We start from the raw sequence: 17,538 nt of genomic DNA, 5'->3' as shown, positions 1-17,538 counted from the left end.
CGCTCCGGCAGCGGGTTGTCGCCCCGTGAGTCATTTGAAGGTATTGATTTCGAGGGACTGGACCCAATTTGTCTAAGGGACTTCTTCAGCGTCAACAAGGAAAGGATGGCCCTGTCCCGTGACGACCGCAAGACGTGCCCAATAACTCTTTGGACCGCAGGACCGTCGACTTTGTGGTGATCCTGTGTGTGTTTATGTTTTCTGTCGAGTTTGTGTGTGTGTGTGTGTGTATTTGAGTATGTCTCGTGTACATAGCTATTGACTATTTCTTGTATTCTGACTGAATTGAGCGAATTACAGTACCATAATGCAAGCCAGGAGTATAATTGGGAAGGGCGTCTTTACGTATTATTATTATTATTGAGCGAATTACAGTACCATAATACAAGGCAGGAGTATAATTGGGAAGGGGGTCTTTACGTAATAATAATAATAATAATAATAATAATAATAATAATAATAACAATAATAATAATAATAATAATAATAATAAAATTATTATTCTTATTATTATCATTGAGCGAATTACAGTACCATAATACAAGGCAGGAGTATAATTGGGAAGGACTTCTTTACGTAATGATAATAATAATAATAATAATAATAATAATAATAATAACCTTATTATTATTACTATTATTGAGATAGTTACAGTACCATAATACAAGGCAGGAGTATAATTGGGAAGGACTTCTTTACGTAATAATAATAATAATAATAATAATAATAATAATAATAATATTATTATTATTATTATTACTATTATTGAGATAATTACAGTACCATAATACAAGGCAGGGGTATAATTGGGAAGGGCGTCTTTACGTATTATTATTATCACCATCATCTTGGCAGACGACCCTCTTTGAGGCAAACTTCGCCGGAAGAAGGGCACTTTATGCCGTTGGAGCTTCTATTGCGCTTCCTCAGCTTCGTTGAAAAACTAATAATAATAATAATAATAATAGTTATAATAATAATGATAATAATAATAATAATATCCTTTATTTCAGCATGGCCATATATACAGGGAATATACAAAGCAGAGACAATACAAGATACACAATTCCGGTACACGAGATACAGAAATAAAAATACCTATCGCCTATACCCTAACAGTTGCTGATTATAATAGTAATAATAGCAAATTCATAATAATACTTATGACAATAACAGTTTTGAAATAACGGTATTAATAAGAATAATAATAAAACTGCAACACACAATTAATACACACATATACACATAATAGATACACGAGATAAAAACGTAATAAAAGTCAAAACTATAGAATAAAGTTAAACCAAATTACTGGTAGTAAAATCCCAACGAACGATATATTTGTAATACTGATGGCGGATTTCATCAATAATATCTTTTTATCTATTTCATGATCATTATATTTTAGCCACCTTTTTCATTGATGATGCCCTACAGCTATCTCCCACACACACACACACACACACACACACACACACACACACACACACACACACACACACATATTTATATTTTATATATATATATATATATATATATATATATAATATAATAATATATGTATATATATACAATAAACAGAAATGATAATGCTCTCACTTAACTAAATGTGCACTTATGGCGTAATGTGAGAGTACTGAATACAAAGATTTAAGGAGAATTAAGGATGATAAGGCAAAATCCACATCTATTTGCAGGTTTCCCATTTTTTGCTACTAGTTCCAGATAAATTGGCAGTTTCTTCTTTTTAGAGCCTAACTCAAATACAACAACAACAACAACAGCAATAATAATAATAATAATAATAATAATAATAATAATAATAATATTGTCATAAAAATCTACAATTATATAGTAAACTATATGTATGAATATTTTCTAATAATGTATCCACATTAATAGATATACTTTACAAATACACTTTTCACTGATTTATTTAAAATTACAATGGACATATGTGAACTAGAAAGACAAATGATTACTATAATATGTGGAATATTTTAAGCAATTTGTTTCACAGTGACAATTGTTATGATATTTACAAATATTTTTCTTATTCTTGATGGTGTTAACGATATAGATAATGAGGGTAATGTGATTTTAATCATTATTCCTCTTTGCTATCCCAAGATTTATTATTATTATCATTATGATAATAATAACTAATTATGATTTTCATTATACTACTGATGATGTTGTTGCATCAATGAAATGTATCCTTCATTGAGTGTTTATTTGTTCTGATTGCAGGCATGCGAGCCATGAGCCAACAACAGCAATCTCAGCAACACCCACAACAACAACAGCAGCAGCAGCAACAACAACAGTCCCAGCCGCAGCTTCAGCAAGCGCAGCAGCAGCAGCAGCAGCAGCAGCAACAAGCTCAGCAACAGCTGAGTTCTTCATCTGTCGTCTCGAACCCCTACGACAAGAGAATGTGGACTCCGCCCTCAACCATGCCAGGGGGAGGAGCTCTTACCCCTACTCAGTCGATCATTGGTGGATCACTCTGCCCTTCCCCCACTCATATCTTGCCTCATCATCACCAAGCCACGCCCACACCGGCACCAGCTCCGCCCAATTATTATGACTCGATCAAATATTCAATGTAAAATGTCCTTGTCCTAGTTACACAAAATAAAGAAATGTTTGTTTTTTACTTTATTTTCTACGTTGTCATTTATTTTGCTAGTTTTGCAAGATTGTTGACGTGTGTTGAAACTTGTGTAAATAGCTGTAGGTTAGTGGTAAAATTTTCTAAAAAAAAAAAATTGTTTCGATTCTAGAATATTAGTACTGTTTTTTTTTCTCTCTCTCAAGGTACAGTTTTGCTCAAAAAAGAAGAAACTGTTCAGAAGTGGCATTTATATATTTCCTTGGCCACTAAGAAACTACATGAATTTTCAGCTTTTATTTTTTCAGATATTGATTGTTTTTACAGGTGTTAACAGACATGAATCTTTGGAATAGTAAGTTGGTAATAATAATAATAATAAAAAAAAAACAGAATCTCTGAACGGAGAAACAGCATGAAAGATGCCTTCCTTTCTGAACAGTTTCAAAGTCATGAGGCAAAACGCGCACCTGGATGGCTGTTGTTCCTATAATGTTCTATGGACCGACACCAAGTTTATCAATTGCGTCCTGTAGCACTGTTGGTAATCCTTGCTGGGAGCAGTGCAATATGGCGAACCTCTCCCGAAAGAGAGAAAGGTCTTTGGGTGAGTTGTCGGGAAAATGGGATTCTTTCAATACTGTTTGGTCGCCCTCCACAACATTCATATTATCACAGTTACCTCAGAATCTTGCTCTTTGATCACAATAGCACAGTTGCTTGTCTAGGATGGAAGAAATAAACTCATCGTACAAAGTCATCTGCAGTTAGTTGCAATGAAGCGAGTCTTCTACGTTGTTCTCAACACTGAAGTAAGACTTACCAACTTTCTTGCGTTGTTTATCTTAACTTTGAATAGAATCTTTTTTTTTCTGCTGTTATATCTTCAATTTCTGATGAACACTGATGAAAATGCAGCTAGTCGTCCAAAGATGCAAACGGCAGTTTAGATTTCTCTGACCTAAGCTGCCGAAGGGGTACCTACTCTCTGAAGAACAGTGGAAATGTCAAAAAGAGCAAAAATGTTCCTTTTGTACCCTTGTTAGATATCTGACGTAGTATATTGTTGCATTTAAGAAACAACTGTATTTTTATATTGTTTTTATTATTGTAGGAAAGCAAATGCTGTTTACTTTGAATAATGTAAGGTGTTAAGATACAAACTGGTACCATGCTTGGTGAATAGTACCTGTGTTGTGAATTTCGCAAGAGCTCTCAAGGAGTTTGAGCAACAGACAAGTTCCTAGATGATTTCCTTCTTCGGGTCAGTATAAGTAAAATATAAAATTTTGATAGGAGAAATTATTATTATTATTATTATTATTATTATTATTATTATTATTATTATTATTATTATTATTATTATTATTATTATTATTCAAAAGTGAAACCTTATTCATATAGAACAAGCCTTTGGGGGCCGCTGACATGAAATTCAAGCTCCCAAAGAGTTTTCCAGAGAATCATATAAGAGACATACATGCATGTAAATGCTACTTAACCTACCTAACCTAAGAGCATGTACTTACCACTCCTCTAAATTCAATTTGATTAAATAAGATTAGCTTATTGTTTCTCTACACAACCGAAGAACATGCTATGTACATTAATCCTTATCAATAGTACCTTATTGAAAAAGAACAACATCTACCCTAATAATCAAATAGAAGGGTTTGAAATTGTAAAAACTGAAGATGATTTACCTCAAAAACAATTGGATGGTTAATTACATCAAAATATCTCCACATTTCATGAATGCTCAGTCTCCTAGAGTTTCTTGCTCGTCTTGATTTTTTTTATCTATTTATTTCTTCGAGGGAAAAATGACCACATCTCATCACTCTATAGTGGCAAAATAATTACAATCAAAAGTGAGTCAATTCTGAAATGTTTCTTTATGAAAGACAAAATATAGTTATTAAAGACGACTAAGTATTAATTATCAGGATCATTATTTTTCAAACATATTTCGTCAAAACATTCAGTTGTAACCATTGGATTTTTTTTGTGTGGATAAAAGAATACAGTTTCACAGAGTAAATTTTTGATACATGATTACAACTATATGGTCATTTGCATAAAGATACGCAGTTCTTAGGGATAAGCATTTTTGTCTTAAACTGAAATGATCACCTGATATTGCTGTCAAGAAAAATCAGGTTTTTTTGAAGAGCCTTCAGATTTCTTATTTCAAAACCTAATACGAATTAAATATACAAAAATATATTTGCTTTTGTTCTGAGGCTCATCTCTGCATAAATTTTACATTTGCATCTTTGGCTACATAAAAATGCTTAGCGCATCTTCATGTAGAGAAAGGTTCGAAGTGCTATAGACTGTAAATGAATCTCGTTATCTTACTTTAGTACTGAGGCTGGCACCTTTATGTTACCGATAACACGACTTGCCAACTTCACTCTAAGGTGTTGTTTCTGAGTGTAACTGGGTAGCAATGTTACGTTACGGAATGCATGACGTGAAGGTACAATGTATCTCGTGGCTGTTAACAATTGAAGAACGAGAGATGAGACATTCTCTCGATTTCTCAGCTTCAAAGAGAAACAGAGAGAACAGACTTGAAGATCAGAGTCCGCAAAGTCTGTGTCTCTCTTTTTTATTTGCATCGCGCTGTATGGAAGGGCGTTGTGTGGATCTGTAGGCTACTGATCAAGAGAAATCTGGCTTCCTTGCTTCGTTACGCCGACCGCAACCCCAACCAAACCATGCACCGAGGTTGGAGGCGATCGGTCGACTCGACTCGTGAGATGATCGCCTTACGGGATCTCTCAACCTGTCAGATTCTAACCGTTTTCTATATCTCTCTCATTCGCTGACGAGGCAAGGAAGCGTGTGTATAGATATTAAGTTATTACTTTATTTGTTGGGTTTCATTCGAATCAGATGTTAAGATATTATGTTCTATTCACTCAGCAAGAGGTTGTAAACACTCCATACTCTTCATGACTTCAGAACGGGAAATAGGTTTGTTTAGGATATCTTGTTAGCCTTGTTAAGTGAGCCATTGGAGCCATTGGAATAACAGACATGACAGCAATTCTCTCTCTTTGTGAAGTCCTTTTGAACGGATACTTTCCAATTATGTAAGGAGTTTATCTGCAAACAAAATTTCCCTTTAAACACGTTTCTAGACGTACTTTGTCTATAATTTTGCCTAGTACTTGTAATTTCAATGGCAGACTAATTATCAAACTTTAAAAGAAGACAAATACTCGCAAAGGTTCAAACAATGTTTATGAATATCAAATAAAAATATAAAAAACAAATAAAATATTGAATAAAGTCCAAATTTGGGTTTGACTTTCCTTTTCTTCATGAGAGTAAAACGTATCGTAAGTTTATAGCAGAACTATAATAAAATGTGTAACAAATTATATTTTTTCTTCGATTCAGTGGCCAATCTGATGCATATATAACCCTGTTCAAGGAAAGAAATGAGGAGAAAAAGAGTGGGGACTATTCGAAGGGAACTCATAGACCCCTCTTGAAGGAAGGAAGGTTATAAGAGCGTTTCGATGACGGAGGCATTAACTTACCATGATAGAGGTTGCCTATGGCTCGAAACTGGTATGCCCACACTTGAGCTTGCACAACAGGTTTTCATGGCTTAATCCATTAGTGATCCGTAAATGTTGCCCCTCACCAGTGATCCATATAAGTTGTAAGCATCTTTCTAAGGCCTGAGTTTCTGAGACATATCAATTTCCTATTTTCAGGTAGTTCGTTGCAGACATTCTCTTCTTTGTCTGAGTCGGCTTCATTTCCTGGGCATTATTTTTCAGTTCACTTCTCTACCTTATTTGCAGGTCGACCTTTGCAGACTATACTTTTCCTTCTAAGTTAACTGGGCGTTCTTTTACAACAATTTGCTTTTCTTTTTGTTCTTCAGAGTCCTGAGTTTTTACTTGATCTTCATTTGCTTCTTCCTTAATTTCTTGTTGTTGTTCTGTTGTTTCTGGTTTAGCCATTATTGCGTTTTTCCTGTTTGTCGTTTTGACTTGCTCTTGAAGACTAGCCTTTGTCTCAGTTAAATGAGACAACTCTTCCTTAAAGGTACAATTTTCTTCCATGGCTCTAGCTAATTCAGTCTTGAGTAAACTGCTTTTTCTTATATCCCTCTAACGCTCGCTAACTATACTCAGTTTTTTTTTCATCTGCCCATCCGCATGTGGTGGTAGCGCATGGTAACACTGCCTCCCGGGCTTTAAATAGTTACGCTATGTGTAAGTTTTAGGTAAATAAAAGGATATCTTCGTGTACATTTGCAACTGAAAAATGTTTTAATAATTTACCGTATGCGAATTACATCGTTAATATTCGAAATAGGATATTATTTAAAGACCGGAACGCAGTGTTACCATACGCAAACACCACAGGTGGATGGACAGATGGAAAAAAAAAAAAAAAGTATAGAACCGTGTATCTTCCTCCTTTTACCATGGCATTGATGTTGGCCGCCACTAATTCACTCTTCATTCTTTTTCCTTCCTCTGACATATCTTTAATAATTTGACTTTTCTCGGCATTATTTTTCTCCAGGTCTTTATTCTCTCTAATTAGTTGGGTTTCCTCTTCCAACTGAGCTGGGCTTTGTTCATTGGCCCTTTTCAGTTCTTCTTTCAAAAGGCAGATTGATTATTCCATTTCATCATTTCTCTTAATTTTCATCTGCAGCTGGTCATTCATCTTCTGGAGATCAGCAATGGCTTTATTCGACTTCCCTTTCTCCGCCTCCCTCTCTTTCTGGAGGGCTTCATAATCATTGAGGACAAGGCCAGCCTCTGCTTTCAGCTGTTGGTTGGTCTGTCGGAGATTGTTGATCGTTATGGTCGACCGTTCAATCACTGCCTTTCTATTCGCCTTAACGCTTTCAAGCGCATTACTGAGGCGGACAATCTGCTTTCTGCCGGTCGTTTATTTTCTTCAGATCATTGGTGTTTTCAGTCCACCTTCCAGTCTCTGCCTCTCTTGTCTTCTTCGATAACACTGATCTTATTGGAGAGGCACCCAATCTCTCTTTCCATCTCCTCCTTCTTTTCTTCGAAAAGCGCGCTCTCTCGCTCGAGTCACTTTTCTATTTCTTCTGATTTTTCATGGTCTTCGGTGTCCCTTGGCTCTTCAGTCAAATTTTGGTCTTCCTCCTCTGTGACACCAGCGTCATCCAGAGGGCTGTCCGTCTTCCACCACCCTATTCTAGAGCTAACATCTTGCTTTTCTTCTTTTGCGTTTCTATCCTCATCCTTTCCTGATAGCCAAGCCATCAAAAACAAAATCCCCCAAACATCAAGCACAGGCCTGAAAACATCCAAGCGTGTTTAACCTTACGGTTGAGAAGAGTTTCCGGTGGTTTTTCCAGGTTTCTGGCCATGAGTTCGCACCGTTGTTGATCCGGTCTGGATTTTCTAAGTCCTTCACGCACGGGACAGAACGACATAACCCAGTGAAGGATAGCAACAGGCGAGGAGTGCCGCTCGCAACGAATAAGCTGGTCCAAAAGAAACTCTCGTATTAGTACCCTAGGGTTAATGACCGTTGTTAAGTAGCATTTAATAGCAATATTAGTGGGAGAATGGTCATATGACATCATTTTGGGCTTATTAAATGTGTTTCAGGAGCTAGGAGTAGTAAGTAGTATTAGTAGTTCCACTGATAGTAGTAATTCAAAGGCTCATATTAGCATCCCTGGTCTATTATAGGTGTCGTTTCACCAACGAGTAGGAGCACTAACAGTGGTGATAGTGTTAGTAGTAGTAGTAGTGTCTTTACCATTAGTAATTCAAACATTAGTACTAATTCAGAGTCTCGTATTAAAACTAGGTCTATGAAGTAGGAGCACTAATAGCATTAGTAGCTGCGATAGTAGCAATTATAGTAGTGGTAATCGGTAGTAATAGTAGTAATTGCAGTGCTAGTAGTAATAACAGCAGTTCAGAGACTCATATTAGTACCCCAAGTCTATGAGGCGTCGTTCAACAGCAAGTAGGGGCATTAATAGTATAAATAGCGACGGTAGTAGTAATAGTAGTAGCAGAAGTAATAGTGTAAGTAGTAGCAATCGCATTAATAGCCGCCTCAATTTAACAGATGTTGTGTCCCGAGAAGAGCTACTGAGCAATTAAAAGCAACTTCGCCTGATGGAGATATATATCAAAATTGCCTGCAGGCGCTACTTAGCTATTTTGTAATTCCCGATTCTCTTAATTCGTTTATTTTTCATTAAAGCTTAACATACACATTACTTATTCTTAACATTTCCATTCTAATGAATAAATCGTAAATATCCTATTCTAAAATTCCTGTATCTTTAACTCAACATGAAATACCTTTTTCAGACATTTTTAGGCTTTTTCATAGACCTTCCCTACATCCCCCACCCCCCACCCAATGAGAACAAAAACAACAACAATAAAGTAGTTTGTAGGCTTACTCCCCGACTAAGCGAAAATAGATGATGACCCATATGAAGAAAAAGGACTCAAATAAACGAAACATTTAGCAAGCGGACCAATATTAAGAGGGGATTTTGTACTCTACTACAGATTGACGACAATAGTACAAAAACATTGCATTTTCTATAATGCGCTAAATTTGAGAAGCTTACGTTTATGGATGTGTATTCCAGTATCAGGTGTCTATAAAAGAGGGAGAAATGATAGTGCCTGCCATGAAATTCAACATAATTTTATTGCTGGTTTTAGTATAGAAAAATCTTGCGCGTATGCAACATAGACTATGATGCTTGAGACAAAACCATGTAACAAAACTTATGTATTTTTCTCTTTATAATTTTCCATTATTAAAGACATATTTTGATCAAGGCTATGGAAAAGGAGATGAACTTGGCAAATAAAACTGATGGACACTCATTTTTGGTCCCTTTCCTGCTTTGTTTCAGCTCAATACTGTGATGCCGATGGGACCCCTTATCAAAGAGAAGCAGAAAAACTTTGTTTAATTTCCGTCAAAGGTGCCCTCAGTCATAATACATCTCCAAAAACAACCCTATTTCTCAGACACAGGAGCTGGCATTATAGATGGGTCTCATGTTAAGGCTAACCTATTATAAAACGACTCTCTTTATACATTCTTCCTGAAGAAAGACTGACTCATGCACCATGCTTACCGGTACTCTTTGTATCCCAAAAATATTCCTGGCGAATTTGATGCCGTGTTGTTGGAGTCATTTTTAGCCATCACCGAGAGAAACTAAAGCTAATTTTTAGATCAGTCTAAAGTTAGGACTCTTTGATGCCAAAGGAATGTTTATATGAAATCTGTCATCAAACAGACGATCCTACCTCCATCTTAAGGAAGTATTGTTACGCTATTTTCTGACTAGTTTCGCTGTATTGCACGTGATGCTGGTCATGTAAGCAACTCGTCTGCCTGACTGTCTGTTATCCTCTCACATATTTTTTTCATTTCATAGAATTCTAAGGAATAAAGACTGAGAGATAAGAGCAAAATGTGGTTTAGTTGTCTTTGAACGTTGCCTGAGAACGGAGGACTGTGGTGTGATAAGATTGTACTGATGCATGCGGCGTCTGATTGAACAAAAGGCATAATCCTAAAATTTACTTTTGTAGTAATTATTGTTATGCCAACTTTAAACATCCATTCTGACGGATGTCATCATTGTGTTGGCTGAAAATGCGTAAGATTAACGTACACCATAACTTTGGGTCTATAATTGAACTATTTTAAAGGCTATACTAGCAGTAAGTTTTTAAATGCAGAGACATTTTTCATAAATAGTTTCACAGATATAAGGAAATATAGGTTTGTGGCAGAAAGTTGTACAAAATTAGTGAAATAAATGGGGATGAAAGAACTGTGGACAGAGAAAGAAAAAGAAGGATGTGAGGAAAAAGAGTCAGATCAACGATTATATCTAACAAATCAAAGAGGAAATTGATTTTACCACATTATCTAAACATCTAAAGCACATGAAAATAAACGCCATGAAAAATATGAAAGCTCCATATCTGCAAGCTAGTCATTATATTCAAAAGAAATCACAAAAAACATTTTGAGAAGCAGTACTACCTCTTCATATGAGTTTTGCATGTTGCATGAGTAAAACCTTAATTCTATTGGCAAGTTTTAGCGATACTTTCAATCAATATATATATATATATATATATATATATATATATATATATATATATATACATATTTGTATATAAAAAAATGGATTTGTTTGTATGCATGTATGTGTGTGTGCATGTGCCACATACACTTTGAAATGCATGAGCAATTTTAACCAAACTTGGTATACATATGACTTACTATCTGGAAAAGAATACTGTGGGGATAAGACATCACTGGCACCAAAGTGGGTTGGAGTTTCGGAAGGGGGTGACACGTAAAAATAACCGAAAACAACAGATATTAGCGTCCAATCCATAGTTTCCGAGGTTGCTAAGATTAATAGTGACACTCCCGATGCCCCTCAAATCCAAGTTCAGCTGCAATGGGAAGGGTGGGTGAGAAGTGGGTGGGAAGGGGGTGACATGTAAAAATAACCTAAATCAACAGATAGTAGTATCTAATAACATAGTTTTTGAGGTTGCTGAGAAGAATATTAACACTCCCGATGCCCCTCAAGTCCCAGTTCAACCCTGAGGGGAGGAAGGGTGAGAAGAGGTGGGTAGGGGAGTGATATGAAAAAATAACAGAAAACGACAGATATTAGTGCCTAATCAATAGTTTTCTAGGTTGCTGAGATGAATAGTGCCACTCCCAATACCCTTCAAGTCCAAGTTCAGCTCCCAAAGGAAGTGGGAGGGAAGAGATGGGAAAGTGGGGGACATGTAAAAACAACTAAAAATGACAGATATTAGTGTCTAATCCATAGTTTTCTAGGTTGCGGAGATAAATAGTGACACTTCTGATGCCTTTTAAGTCCAAGTTCAGCCCCGATAGGAAGCGGGGTGAGAAGTGGTGGGAAGGTGATGCTATGTAAAAATAACAGAAAACGACAGATATTAGTGTCTAATCCATAGTTTTTGAGGTTGCTGAGATGAATAGTGACACTCCTAATGCCTTTCAAATCCAAGTTCAGCCCTGGTAGGAAGTGGGGTGGGAAGGGGGTGGGAAGAGGGTGAAATTTAATAATAACAGAAAATGACATATATTTGTGCCTAATCCATAGTTTTTGAGGTCACTTGAGATGAATAGTGACACTCTTGATGGCCTTTAAGTCCAAGTTTAGCCCTGATAGGAATAGTGGATGAGAAGTGGTGGAATGTAAAATGTTAAAAATGCTGGGCAATGTAACTGAAGCCACCATTGTAACAGGAATGGGGCAGAGAGAGAGAGAGAGAGAGAGAGAGAGAGAGAGAGAGAGAGAGAGAGAGAGAGAGAGAGTTAATCAGTTGTCATCCAGAGCTTTCCTGGGCAGTGCCGGGTTGGTCAGTTAGTACAGGCATATATGTGTAGATATGTATGCTTACATACACACACACATATGCATATATATATAATATATATATATATATATATATATATATATATATATGTGTGTGTGTGTGTGTGTGTGTGTGTGTGTGTGTGTGCGTGTGTGTGTATGTATGTTTTTGAGTTTGATAATTTTTTTCAGTGAACTTCACTCGACATCGGTCACCTTAGCCCAAAATTTCGTTTAGCATTAGCTATATCATAACTAGGCACCAAAAGATCACAAGAAATTTACAACAACGTCCCTTAAAATGCCCCTTCATATATTTATCTTACTCCAGGTTCATTTACTTTTCAATGTATCTCGAATGGAACTAAAATTTCCTCAGATATATTACTAAAATCCTTAGAAAAGTGAAAAATAATCCTAGGGTAAGACTGGACAAGCAATGAATATATAAATTTAATTTCAGACAAAAAGGCTTGTTAATTTTTGCCTAAGAATCTTGAAACAAAGACCTTATTGGTTTAAAGGCTAGGAAATGGAGCTGCCAATAGTGACAGTGGAAATATATTGGAATTTTGCCAATAGTGACAGTGGAAATATATTGGAATTTTCTTGTATCAATAACGTAGCATACAGCAGAGTTGAGGGACACCAACAGAAACACTGCGTCCTAATTAACAGGAAAATCCACAAGCTTCTAAGGAAGAGTGGCCCTTTTTATGATCATTGTCGGCTCTAAATTAACCAGCAATTACAGTAAAAAAAAATTTTGATGGAACTCATAAAGAATAGGTCAAATTTCGCTAGGAATTGTGAAGAACATCTGCAAGACCTGTCAGAATTTGAGAAAACATGCTAATTAGGCTTCTGGAAAGCTAAACGGACTCACGCTGAAAAATACTACTCAAATCTTTATTCTATAATCATGTGTCCATTCGTATTCTTTCATAAAGAAATCATAACAGTAATAGAATTCACGTACATCATAACATAACAACCAACAATAAAAGTCATTAAAAAGACTACGTGTTTTTTCCTAATCAATTACATCAAATTTATATATGGAACTATTCTACCGTTATTTCAGCATATTTGGGAGATCAGTGTAATTATCTTCAAAGATATCGTGTAGATTTATCGAATGTGATGTAAAATTTGTCAGAAATTTTAAGTAGAATCTTGGAGAAAATAAGTAACTGCCCAAACAGTATGAAGTGTTGTGGCGATAATGTTACTTAAGTAAGAACAGTGTAAATGATTTAAGACTGAGTATAACCGCCTAGAGGGCCACATTCCCTAAAGGGAATCGATGTTACCATTAACTCTGAATACCTTTCATTTAGATTACATTGTAAAATTAAGTAGGAAATTAAAGCTTAATAAAGACACGATTTTCCAATGACTCTTCAGGTTTTCACAAAGTTTGTTAGGGAAAGATACACTGGTAAATGACAATTCAGTTAGACTGAAAGTAGGGAAAAAGACCCCATTTCGGCTCAAGCTCAACACCCGACCCCCAATGCAGCTCACAGGCAATAAACCCCATAAGCTTCCCTTTGTCTTAACCTCATGTACGTTGACCATTAACGACTCCACGGGAAAACCACCAAATATTTCACTCTAGTTCAGAAAAGAACCCCAAATGGCTCATGAATAACTCTTTTGATACCAGAACCATGGTTTCGCTCGACCCCTTGAAAATACCCAACCACATTTTGGCTCAAGATATATTCTACGGATGAAAAAACCACCATTTCACGACCCCTTGAAAATACCCAACCCTATTTTGGCTCAAGATATACTATACTGATGAAAAACAAAAATACCATTTCACATAAATATGAATATGAGTGAAAAAATTCTAAGTCCCTTAACCTAACCTAACCTAACCCCAAAACCACCCCGCCACTCTTGCCAGTCCTAGAATTGAGAGGTCGATGGTTCGCGTCTGTCGATCGCCAATTCTATTATCGCTTAATAAATTCCCCCTCGGTTAAACATATTTGAAAATATATTAATTCCGAGGTAGAGCGAATTAGATATTAAAGGACATTTGTAGTTCGATATATGTATATGAATCACGGTAATGTGATAGACTTATATATATATATATATATATATATATATATATATATATATATATATATATATATATAAGCGTTTGTCATAATTACCTTTAGTAAATCGAAGGAAAAAACTCCCGCACAATATGTTACGATAAAATAAATTATAGGACTACGATTTCTCACGCCATGTTTAACGAAGAAAAATATATATTTATAAATAAGAAATAATTAAACAAAACATGAATTCCTACAGAACCCCTGGCGATCGTTCACGGAACCCTATGGTTCCGCGGAACCCCGGTTTAGAATGGCTGATCTAACACAAAAATTATTTGTTTCATAAAAATACCAGTCATCTGTAGGCCCATAATAATTCAGTCATATTATTATTTTGTCAAGCAAGCAACTGACTTCAATTATAGTACTCGCTTTAGCTATGCTTACGAGATGAAAATTAATGTAGCGGTGGCTGGAAGACTGGCACTGTAAAGTAGCATGTAAGTTCTTATCATTATTAGATTTATTGCTGTAAAATGTCTATGTACATAACATTTGTTAAATAGAGTAATACGCACCCATTAAATAGAGAGTAATACATATGTAATATATACACTATAGTCAGGGTACAGATCATAATAATTGCGCTATAGCCTACTCGGTTTGTTTTATCGAGGCAGGACTACCTCCTTTTGGTTTCAACTGACTTTTATACTAATGAAATCATGGATACATTTTTGTATTATCAGTTTTATGAATGAATATTGTTGTTACTATAGTCGATTTTTTTCGGCTGGTGTAAAATTCGTCAGAAATAATACACCTGGCTGAGGAAGGACACAGAGGATCTCTGTTTTTTAAACAATCTTTCCACGCACCAAGTTATTTCGAAAATTTCCATTCTCTCAAGATGATTATGAATAAATATAAGAGCAAACTAGACCAAAAAAATAATCACCTAGCATTAATAAAAAGAAAACAAGAGAAATGAAAAATTAGTGCGATTGTCAATTTTTTCTATCGTTAATGTTTAATGAGTAAGTGTTTAGCGAATTGTTAGGGTTTAGTGAGTAAGCGTTTAGTGAATGTTTATGAGTAAGTGTTTGATGAATGTTTAGGGTTTAGTGACTTTAATTTCAAGGTGTCCCATCTCTCCCTTTCAATCGTAGGTTATGTCTGTGAAGGGGTAACCACCCACTAAAATGTCTGGCATTACCATCACAGCATTCTAGGATGTGCAGTGCTATTGTAGTAGAAATTTTACGTGGCATCTCCGATGTTGGATGCAGATCCTGTCTCCCCCTCCCTCTACCGCTCCCCACTCGTTGTGGGATGTCTGTCAGGGGGTAACTACCCACTTAAATGTCTGTCATTACCACTGCAGTACTCTAGGATGTGCAGTACTATTGTAGTACAAATTTTACTTGGTATCTCAGATGTTGGATGGAGATCCAGTCTTCCCCTCCTCTTCTCCCTTCCCCCCCACTCGTTGCGGGGTGTCTGTCAGTGGGTAAATACCCACTAAAATATCTGCCATTACCACCGCAGTACTCTAGGATGTGCAATGCTATTGAAGTACAAATTTTACTTGGTTTCTTCATGTTGGATGCAGATCTTGTCTCTCCCTCCCCCTCCCCACTCGTTGTGGGGTGTCTTTCAGGAGGTAACCACCCACTAAAATGTCTGTCATTACCACCACAGTATACTAGGATGTGCAGTGCTATTGTAGTGTAAATTTTACTCGGTATCTCCTAAGTTGGATCTAGATCCAATTAACGCTCCCTTTTCAGTGGGTCTGTCAGGGGGAACCCACCCTCCAAAATGTCTGTCACTGGTCATTCGATAATCAGTAGTCTGCAGATATAATATATATTAGTTTCATCTGGTATCTCATATATTGGATCTATACCCAAAATCTAACAAGCAATTAATGGTGCTTGTCAAGTAAGCCACACATATATTTTCGGCAGATGGTCAGTTTCACAGTTTACAAGTCTACTCCTAAATACCAGTAGGGGTTACAGTCGGTATCTCGTTCGTTGTATCTCAATGGTCCGGGCTGCCGCTCTAGAAGGAGGAAGACGAGCGAATGAGCACCCTGTCTCCGTCTAATCTTCCAAAGAAAGGAGGAAGATTCCGAAATCAAACGGGAAAAGGCGCCTTCAAGGAACACACAAGGAGGAGGTTCAGAAACCGACTGTCCCTCCCGTCTGTCTCAAGGAAGCAGGAAAGACTTCGAACCCTTCCAACGGAAAAGCGCCCTCCAGAAACACAAGGAGGAGGAAGAATTTTCGAAATCCCCAACCCGAAAGCGCCCCCTTTCCAAAAGACACACAAGGAGGAGGACGAACGAACTGTCTCCGTCTGTCTCCAAGGAAGAAGGAAGACTTCGAAATTCCAACGGAAAAGCGCCCTTCCAGAAACACAAGGAGGAGGACGAACGAACGAGCACCCTGTCTCCGTCTGTCTCCAAGGAAGGAGGAAGAAATCGAAATCCAGAAGAGACGAGTCGAAGCTTCTGTCAGATTCTCAAACCAACCTACAGCTTCAAGCGTCTACTACTCAGCCTCGACAAGAGAGTCAGCCATCAGACACAACAAGGAATAAATCAGAAGCTTCGGGAGGAGACCAAATGACAACCTATCAGAGGACACTCCACCTGCCAGCTGTTGTTTGAAACGAGGTCGAACGCACTTATTTTGGGATCCTCCAAAAGGCGTACAAGAAATGGAAACCTCTTTCAAGTAATTCTAAATTCTGAATATATATTTATTCAGAAATTCTGAATACATATAAATTCAGAGTTGAAGCGATGCAAAATAACAAGAACTCCCTTATTACTTTGGTGAGCAGTGCCAGGGAGCAGAGGGAAGGCGCTCATTGCTGGCTAAACAAAAACCCTCTGCAATGATCTGGCCCTGTGATGACACCCCAGCAGTGACGCAGGAATGCCGATAAAAGCGCAAGGAGAGAGAGAGAGAGAGAGAGAGAGAGAGAGAGAGAGAGAGAGAGAGAGAGAGAGAGAGAGAGAGAGAGAGAATTAAGAACAATTTCAGAAGCAGGTGGAGGAGATAAGCTACTTTTGCAGGTGGAAGAATGAATACTTTTGGAGGAGTTAAAAAAGAATCCTGCAAATACCAAACACGGCATAATTGCTCATTGACAAAAGACAGAGAACAGGACACTCCAAGAAGGAGAGATGCCCAAAGAACGCCCCTATGGACGGAAAGCCGAAATTCAAATGGAATAAAATGCAGATACTGAGGAGGAGGAGGAGGAGGAGACAGAAACGAGACCAGAAATCGGAATGAGAAGAGCTGGAGGAAAGAGAGAAAGACCTCAGGCAACCCAAAAGGAAGGACAGCAAGACCATCGATAGAAAAGAGAAAAATTCAGATTTTCCAAGAGACAAAAGATTATAGAAAATGAGAAAGACG

The 17,538-nt window shown here is 37.0% G+C and overlaps 1 protein-coding gene across 1 annotated transcript in view; it reads left to right on the top strand.

The window, feature by feature from the left end:
• Positions 1-5,915, top strand: part of LOC135195648 (forkhead box protein F1-like) — a 118,154-nt gene extending 112,239 nt beyond the window's left edge. Inside the window, exon 3 of the mRNA XM_064222022.1 lies at positions 2,251-5,915. Coding sequence (XP_064078092.1) covers positions 2,251-2,612 — 362 coding nt within the window. The 3' untranslated portion in view covers positions 2,613-5,915. The remainder of the gene's footprint in view (positions 1-2,250) is intronic.
• Positions 5,916-17,538: the final 11,623 nt, after the last annotated feature.

The sequence above is a fragment of the Macrobrachium nipponense genome, chromosome 16 (assembly GCF_015104395.2).
Source record: "Macrobrachium nipponense isolate FS-2020 chromosome 16, ASM1510439v2, whole genome shotgun sequence".
Taxonomy (NCBI): domain Eukaryota; kingdom Metazoa; phylum Arthropoda; class Malacostraca; order Decapoda; family Palaemonidae; genus Macrobrachium; species Macrobrachium nipponense.
The sequence above is the reverse complement of the archived record's forward strand: the minus strand, read 5'-3'. Positions and strand labels throughout refer to the sequence as shown.